This window comes from Andrographis paniculata, unplaced genomic scaffold, assembly GCF_009805555.1.
Source record: "Andrographis paniculata isolate CXL003 unplaced genomic scaffold, ASM980555v1 Contig21END, whole genome shotgun sequence".
Lineage (NCBI taxonomy): Eukaryota > Viridiplantae > Streptophyta > Magnoliopsida > Lamiales > Acanthaceae > Andrographis > Andrographis paniculata.
The window spans coordinates 3,052,594-3,061,853 of NW_026137502.1; the positions used below are offsets into that span (position 1 = coordinate 3,052,594).

At 29.6% G+C, this 9,260-nt stretch overlaps 1 protein-coding gene across 1 annotated transcript; it reads left to right on the forward strand.

Annotated features, from left to right (window-relative positions):
• The first annotated feature begins 72 nt into the window (after positions 1-72).
• Positions 73-3,853, forward strand: LOC127244830 (uncharacterized). Its single transcript, XM_051265347.1, has 2 exons — positions 73-729; positions 3,471-3,853. Exons 1-2 carry the CDS (start codon positions 187-189, stop codon positions 3,531-3,533), a joined length of 606 nt encoding a protein of 201 aa, XP_051121304.1. The 5' UTR covers positions 73-186; the 3' UTR covers positions 3,534-3,853.
• Positions 3,854-9,260: the final 5,407 nt, after the last annotated feature.

Genomic DNA, 9,260 nt, shown 5'->3' on the forward strand with positions numbered 1-9,260 from the left:
CAATTTTGCGTAAAAAAATATTTCGTTAAATTTGTTGTTTATTCGACCGTCTAAAAAAACTAAAAAAATTGTTTTCAACAATTCATTCCTTATTTCTTCCGCCCTGGAAATGTGAAAATCCCCTTTCTATAAACCCTAATTCCATCGCCAACAGATTCCCATCTTTTTTCATCTTCAATCGAAAATATGGATTCTAGCAGCCGCCCATTAATTGCGTTGTTTCTCATAGTCGGATCAATCTTAACTTCGGCGGAGGACAATGCCCTATTCGGCCGATACAAATCTTCGCCGACGGCAGAATTCTACGACATCCTCACGTCCAACGGTTTGCCAATCGGCATTTTCCCCAAGGGGATTTCGGAATTTAGCATCGACCCTGTCTCCGGACGTTTCTTTCTGCGTTTGATGCCTCCTTCTCCGTGCGACGCCAAATTCGAGACTCGGGTGAGGTACCAACGCGAGATTTCGGGCGAACTGAATTACGGAAGGATCGCAAATTTGACTGGAGTTGCGGCCGAAGAGCTGTTTCTATGGCTGCCTGTGAAGGGTATCCGGGTGGATATTCCGAGCTCCGGGCTCATTTACTTCGACGTGGAGTTGGTTTCCAAGCAGTTTTCCTTGTCGTTTTTCGAGACCCCGAAGGATTGCAACGCCTTGGAGGCAGGCGACGTTGCAGGAGGAAATGATGTCTTTCTGCTGAGGAATGATCGCCTGCGAAGTGCTGAACAGGTTAGTAATTTATGTATGCGTATAGTTGAATCTCTTTAATTATTGTTCTTGAACGATTCTGTGATGTTCATTCCCAGGAATTATTGATCTTCCCTATAAATTATCTAAAAATGTTTGATATGATCTCTGACAAGCCGAAATTAAATGTTTGATCATTCCAGCTCTTGTTTACATGTATTTATTGGTGTTGAATTCTGGCATATTCTGTGTTGCTTTAATTGCGTTTTGAAATTCATTTGAATGAAACTTCTATTATGAGCTCTAATAAAAAAATGACGAACTCAAATGAAAAGGGTTCGATTGTCGCCTCTTAACTTAATGAAATGAGCATGCTAGAGTCGGATATATTCTAAAAGATGGGCCGATATTATTCATATATTGCTGGTGAAAACCTGAAATAGATATGTTCTTGATTCATGGAACTTCTATTATGAGCTCTAATAAAATATTGACGAACTCAAATGAAAAGAGTTTGATTATCGCCTGTTAACTTAATGAAATGCGCATGCTAGAATCGGATGTAATCTAATAGATGGGCCGATATTATTCATATATTGCTGGTGTAAGCCTGAAATAGATATGTTCTTGATTCTATTATGAGCTTTAACAAAAAATTGACGAACTCAAATGAAAAGGGTTCGATTATCGCCTCTTAACTTAATGAATTGAGCATGCTAGAATCGGATATATTCTAAAAGATTTGCCGATATTATTAATATATTGCTGGTGAAAGCCTGAAATAGATATGTTCTTGATTCATGGAACTTCTATTATGAGCTCTAATGAAAAATTGACGAACTCAAATGAAAAGGGTTTGATTATTGCCTCTTAACTTAATGAAATGCGCATGCTGAATCGGATGTAATCTAATAGATGGGCCGATATTATTCATATATTGCTGGTGTAAGCCTGAAATGGATATGTTCTTGATTCATGGAACTTCTATTATGAGCTCTAATAAAAAATTGACGAACTCAAATGAAAAGGGTTCGATTATCGCCTCTTAACTTAATGAATTGAGCATGCTAGAATCGGATATATTCTAAAAGATGGGCTGATATTATTCATATATTGCTGGTGAAAGCCTGAAATAGATATGTTCTTGATTCATGGAACTTCTATTATGAGCTCTAATAAAAAATTGACGAACTCAAATGAAAAGGGTTTGATTATCGCCTGTTAACTTAATGAAATGCGCATGCTAGAATCGGATGTAATCTAATAGATGGGCCGATATTATTTATATATTGTTGGTGAAAGCCTGAAATAGATATGTTCTTGATTCATGGAACTTCTATTATGAGCTCTATTAAAAAATTGACGAACTCAAATGAAAAGGGTTCGATTATCGCCTCTTAACTTAATGAAATGAGCATGCTAGAATCTGATATATTCTAAAAGATGGGCCGATATTATTCATATATTGCTGGTGAAAGCCTGAAATAGATATGTTCTTGATTCATGCAACTTCTATTATCAGCTCTAATAAAAAATTGACGAACTCAAATGAAAAGGGTTTGATTATCGCCTCTTAACTTAATGAAATGCGCATGCTAGAATCGGATGTAATCTAATAGATGGGCCGATATTATTCATATATTGCTGGTGAAAGCCTGAAATAGATATGTTCTTGATTCTATTATGAGCTCTAACAAAAAATTGACGAACTCAAATGAAAAGGGTTCGATTATCGCCTCTTAACTTAATGAATTGAGCATGCTAAAATCGGATATATTCTAAAAGATTTGCCGATATTATTAATATATTGCTGGTGAAAGCCTGAAATAGATATGTTCTTGATTCATGGAACTTCTATTATGAGCTCTAATAAAAAATTGACGAACTCAAATGAAAAGGGTTTGATTATCGCCTCTTAACTTAATGAAATGCGCATGCTAGAATCGGATGTAATCTAATAGATGGGCCGATATTATTCATATATTGCTGGTGAAAGCCTGAAATAGATATGTTCTTGATTCTATTATGAGCTCTAACAAAAAATTGACGAACTCAAATGAAAAGGGTTCGATTATCGCCGCTTAACTTAATGAATTGAGCATGCTAGAATCGGATATATTCTAAAAGATTTGCCGATATTATTAATATATTGTTGGTGAAAGCCTGAAATAGATATGTTCTTGATTCATGGAACTTCTATTATGAGCTCTAATAAAAAATTGACGAACTCAAATGAAAAGGGTTTGATTATCGCCTCTTTAACTTAATGAAATGAGCATGGTAGAATCGGATGTATTCTAATAGATGGGCCGATATTATTCATATATTGCTGGTGAAAGCCTGAAATAGATATATTCTTGATTCATGGAACTTCTATTATGATCTCTAATAAAAATTGACGAACTCAAATGAAAAGGGTTCGATTATCGCCTCTTAGCTTAATGAAATGAGCATGCTAGAATCGGATGTATTCTAATAGATGGGCCGATATTATTCATATATAGTTGGTGAAAGCCTGAAATTGATATGTTCTTGATTCATGGAGATGGGTAATACTGCCCAATGTGATGATTCTTGTATGCCCGACCAATATCTTCTGACCGGTCGAGTGATGAGCATATAATTTGGTGAGATAATTTAAGGATGACGAATTTTTCTATTTTAAAAAACTTTCCTTTATGCTATTGAGTCTATGGCATTGCTCCCGGAAGACAATTACTATGCTGATTTTGATTAGAGGGTCTTGTAATTGTAATGTTTTGGTTCTTGGTATCTTGTTCCAGAATCGGCATGGAAAGCTCTCGCGTAAAGGTTATACGAGCGAGGAACAAAGGGCTGTTTCATGAATTGAGGCAGACAAAGGATATGAAATGCAGGCATTTATGTAAGTCCTAACTAACACATGTATTTGTTGCTGTCGCATGTTCTGGGGATTGTAGTGCAGAACAAATCGTTGGGAGTTGGGACATGTATGTAGATTTGTCGCTTGCGCATTAAGTTTATGGTCGTGTTTATAGTTAGCGGTTTGAAGATTCGGATGTTGTGTGAACGAGATGTTGTTATTAATTATATATGTACTTGCTCAAGACCAATGTTTGCTTTGGTGGATGGGATGTAAATTAAATTTTAGTGTTTTGAAATGATGAATTTGTGTTTTCTCCTCTTATTTCTTGAGTTTAGGGATAGAATGGGCCGGGTTCGGGACAGGTTTTGCTGGCTCGAGATCCTGCCCAGCTAGAAAATCTTACGCCCTAGGACCGGCCCCGTCCTGTCTGAATTTCAGTCTTAAATCTGCCCCGTTTTAAATTAGTGTTTTTAGATAGATTGTTTTTTGGTGTGTGGTAAGAGAATTATGTCAAAAGTATAAAATATACTCCGCTCGTCCCTTAAGTAGGTATCCGTTTGCTTTTTGTTCAGAGTTTAAAGTATATTAGTATTATATTGATATGTAGTAGACATAAAGTAAAAATAACTAAAATTTTACGTCCTAGGACCAACTATGTCCTGTCTGAATTCAATCTTAAATCTGCCCGTCTTAAATTAGTGTTTTTTTTTTTTTTTTTTTTTTTTTATAGATATATTGATTTTTGGTATGTGGTAGGAGAATTATATCAAAAGTATAAAATATACTCCTTTTGTTCCTTAAGTAGGTATCTGTTTGTTTTTTTTTGATATATTAGTATTATATTGATATATAATAGGCATGAAGTAAGAATGACTAACGTGTGATATAAGGTTGTTATATTTGTGTAATATATTGTAAATCGTAAAGGTATTTGTAATGTTATGTGTATAGTACAGTTGCAAAAAAAAAATTTGATACTTTGTTATGGAACGGACCAAAATAAAAAAATAAATAGTTTGTTAAGAGACGGAGGGAGTACTATTTTTAAGTTGAATATTTGATTTTTTGATTTTATGTAACAAGTATTTGATTTTTTTTTTGATATATAGCCATGGAAAGTCCGAGAAGTGATAGATTATAGAGTGAGAAGATAAACATATTGAAAATAAATTGGAAAATAAAAAATAATGAAAATGAGAAAGGTATACTATTATAAATTTATGAATAATTATAGATATGTATAATATTAATTTTTAAAGTTACTAATTTAATAGATTCGGGCTAGAGTTGAGTTCGGGACGAGTTTTTAATTAAACCTGTGACCTGTATCGAATTTAAATTTTTAAAATCTACTACTTACCTCAGATATTAAAATTCAAATCCAAACTCATAACATTAGCACTGCCACTAGAACAGGACTTTGGCAATATCCAATATTTGGGAGTTCATTGATTGTAAATATGATCCAATCTACTAATACAAACTACAAATGTAAATCAAATAAAATATTGACAAAACAGTTGGTAGAAGTTTTTTAAATTTTTTTTTATTATTTTTCATATGAAAGATTTTGCTTTTATAAATGTTCTTTCACAATTTCTTTCAAATATTATTTTGGAAAATAAATATTAAGTACATATTCACTATTGTTACAAAGATATTACAAAATAATATATATATATATATAATTCAAAAGAATTTGATTACTTAGTTGTATCCAAACTGATTTATATTTTGGGCATTGACAATTCAAAAATTTCACTATACAACTATTAATTATATATTACATGCATTATTTGACATTACACTCTAACTACTTAATTTATGATTTTTAGTGTTTATTCCTAAATATAATATACAATATAAAATATTATTTTTTATATTATTGACATATTTATTCATATTTAACATAAAAAATATAAATATATATAAATTGCACAATAAATTTATTTACTATTAAACAAAAAAATATATTACATACGAACACATGTCAATATGATAAAGTTGATTGCTCTGTTTAAAATATAATATATTAATATTGTGCTATCTTTCTCAATTGTATTTACATCTCTAAAATGAGGTCTTATCAATCCATTAACTAAATAAAAGTAGCAAATATCAACAAGCTTCCTAATAGGTATGATAAAATTATTAGATACACCCAGTTCAATCATATATAAATATTTGGAATATTATACATCGTATGATTTTTTTAAATTTCTTCATTATAGTAAGTCAATTTTATTACACAGAGAAAATTATACATAAAACTCGTCAATATAACAAAGTATATATATATATATTGCATCATAATAGACTCGTGAATTTAGAACAAAAATATAAATATTGTATCTTCATTGTAAGATAATCATAATAGTTAGAACAACATCGCTATCCGATCATGTGTAATTTTATGCATAATCATTCGAGAATCACCTAACGAGAAGCTCGTACATTTGAAACCCTCCAAATATGCTCAATTGAAATCTTCAAAAGAGTTGACATATGTCCTTAAGATACTACAAACCTATCTATGGTTCCAACATTACATGTGTGAAACTAATGCTTTAGTCACACATAACCAAAAAACATGTACTAAAATCTGCAGATCAAGCCTATCAACTATAGAATGCAATGTTTATTAGGATGATTGAAAATACTCTCGTTATAACGTATGAACACCAAATATTTGAAGATATATATATCAAAAGTATAAGCAACTGATTGAGTTCGTATGACCATACACGTCGAAATATTGGTAATTGTGGTTATTGTTATAAACCAAGTCAAAGTCTGTTAATAGCGTCTCTTCCTGATATATGTTGCATATTTTTAGGAGTAATTTGTTATATCATTTTCTTTACATGATTAGTAGTATGTGTTGGTGTGTGAAGTTAAAGAAGAAATTACAAAAGTGCAATAAAAAGTTTCAATATTTGTTTTCCACCTTTCGTCTTATATTATATCATTTTATTTGGTATCAGAGCATGCTGGTGGTGAGACTCGTGCATATATGGTTCTCGATTTTTGATAGAATTGTTTTGAGCCTCAAACTTAAAGAAAGTTTGTCTTCTTGGAAAAATTTCATAATTTTGCTTTACATTGACCTATATAGGACTATCATTTGAAATATCAACGGGTAATGAGATATGGCAAAAAATTGCCGCCATCACTTGAGGAGTCATACTATGGGGGTTGTAGACAATGTACAACCATCATAGTAGGGATCAAGGTAACTATATAAGAATTGTACAATCAGTTGGTTTATTTCGTGTTGTGAAGCATTTACAAAACACCTCAGGATTGTTAGTGAACAGAGTAACAACGGAAAAATATTGCCAATGATTTCCGTTCTTGTAGCTTCATCGTGCTTGGATTCCGAGAAAGCACTTTGTTCCACCGAACTTGTCTTTCCCATGAGAGTTGTTTCCTGGTGAGACAACGAGTTATTATTATAATTCAATAGTAGAAGGGTGCGATCTAGCTATCAGAAATTGGATAACTTCACTTCCTTTTAGGATTTAAAAAATGCGAAAAAATTGAGATGTCCCCTCTCTTCCCTTCACTTGTGGGATTGACTATCCTCTCCCCTCCTTCCTACAAAATACAAATAATTTTTTGGTTTAGTATTGAAGATTTGAAACTGATTTTAACTCTATATCTGAAAAGATAAAAGTTGTCTAAATATAGAAATATGGTTTATAAAAATTTGATTAGAAGTTTGAGATATTTAATTGCCACAAAGTTAAATATCTTCTTCGAAATGGACTACTTAGCAAATTGATGAATGAAAAAAATGATTAATTATTGTAGAAAAAAAAAATTTTGAACAAATATTACCAAATGCATCTTAAATTAATGGGTAAGTTAAACTATTAATGTCTTTACCAAACAAAATATATAACAAGCCAAAATTGAGTACAAATAAAATATTCATCTAACACTTATTGATCAATTGTAATATCTCATGGTCAATAAGTTACTTGATTTATAAATAAATACAACATATATAACATATCACTTTATTTTATTCTTTCTATGTGTAATTTTTATGGAGCTCTTAGGATTGTCTTTGAAAATACATTATTTTTAATCATAAAAATTAATATTCAATTAATAATTAAATATAAAATATAGATACATTTTTTTTTTATATCATTCCACTTTTGTTATCTTGTATTCTATGTTTTTTTTTTAATATTCAATTTTTATAATTTCTTAATCAAAATATGACATTCGAAACTTAATTATTATACAAAATATTATATTAAATCACTATTATCACCTTAAAAAATTCATAAGCAAAAACACAACATTCACACTATTATTCGTAAGGTGTGTTTGTTTGAGGGATTTTCCCCAAAATTTACTAGTCATCATTTTTTTTATATAAAAAAAACATCAAATCTAACACTTATTTTTATTTTTTATATTATACTAAAAATTAATTATACATCCAAAATATCACATCAACACCTATTTGTATTACATCATATAACTATTCTAATTCAAAATTTTTACTATTCAAATTCCAACTTAAAATCCAAACCCAAAAAAACACACCATTGATATAAACATATATATTTTCCATATAAAATATCACGTATAATAATTATTTGACGAATTGTGTGTTTATTTGGATTTTAGTTTTGAGTTTTAGTTTTAAATAGAAAAATTTTGAATTGAAATAGTTATATATTTGATGTAATATAAATATGTATTGATGTGATATTTATAATGTAATTCTAGTGTAATATATAAATATAAAAATTATGTTTTTTATTTGATATTTTTAATGAAAATAAATAATAAAACTATGAGGAAAATTACTAAAACATGCATTACAATAACAGTGTGTACAGTTCTAAAGAAATAGATTTCATTGTATACAATTGCTTAAAAAAAATTGATGAATAACACTGTTTATATTTCTAAGATTTGTTATTGAGATTACAACATAATTGAGTTTATGTGGTAAATATATGATTACTAGTAACGTAACTGAGAAGATCTTATCCAAATTTCATGTTGCCAATTTATTTACGTAATATCATATATAAATAAATGCATTTTAGAAATACGAAGAATTGATCATGGTTGCCTTTTACCAACAAAGAAAATTATTAAAATATTTTTTAAATTTATTAATATAGTCCAATTCAATATGAGTTTATTATTCCAACGGAATATGATCTAATCTATTTATACAAACTACAATAATAACCAAGAAAAAAATCGTAAATATGAAAAAGACCAAAGATGTAGAGTGTGTTTGTTTGAAAAAAATATTTTTTTTTTATGTAAAAGTATAGAAAATTGTATAAATAATATAAAAATATTAAGTGTGTAATATATCATTTTTTTTCAAAAATAATATATTTATGGGAAATTGTGAAAGAATAAAGCCATGATTATGGTAAATTTAAATATTGTTATTGTAACATTAATAATAAAAAATGGTACATCCCCTTTCCAAACAAAAGTGCACTAAACAACTAGTATAATTTTTTGTTTTGTTTTATTTTTTGTTTTTTATTTTTTTTATGTGAAGAATTCCGCATTGATAATTTTTAACAATTTATTTCAAGTATTATTTTTTAAAATGATTTTGAATACATACCGATCATGAAACAAATAACAACAAAAAAACATACAATTGGTTAACCCAACTCTAATTCAAATCATCAATGTGGGGGTTATTCAAAATTTCACCATTACGAAAATATTA

Excerpts from the sequence above, each read along its gene's own strand:
- LOC127244830 (XM_051265347.1), top strand. The coding sequence starts at position 187 with ATGGATTCTAGCAGCCGCCCATTAATTGCGTTGTTTCTCATAGTCGGA. Across the intron at positions 730-3,470 it reads GCCTGCGAAGTGCTGAACAG|AATCGGCATGGAAAGCTCTC; the intron begins GTTAGTAATTTA and ends ATCTTGTTCCAG.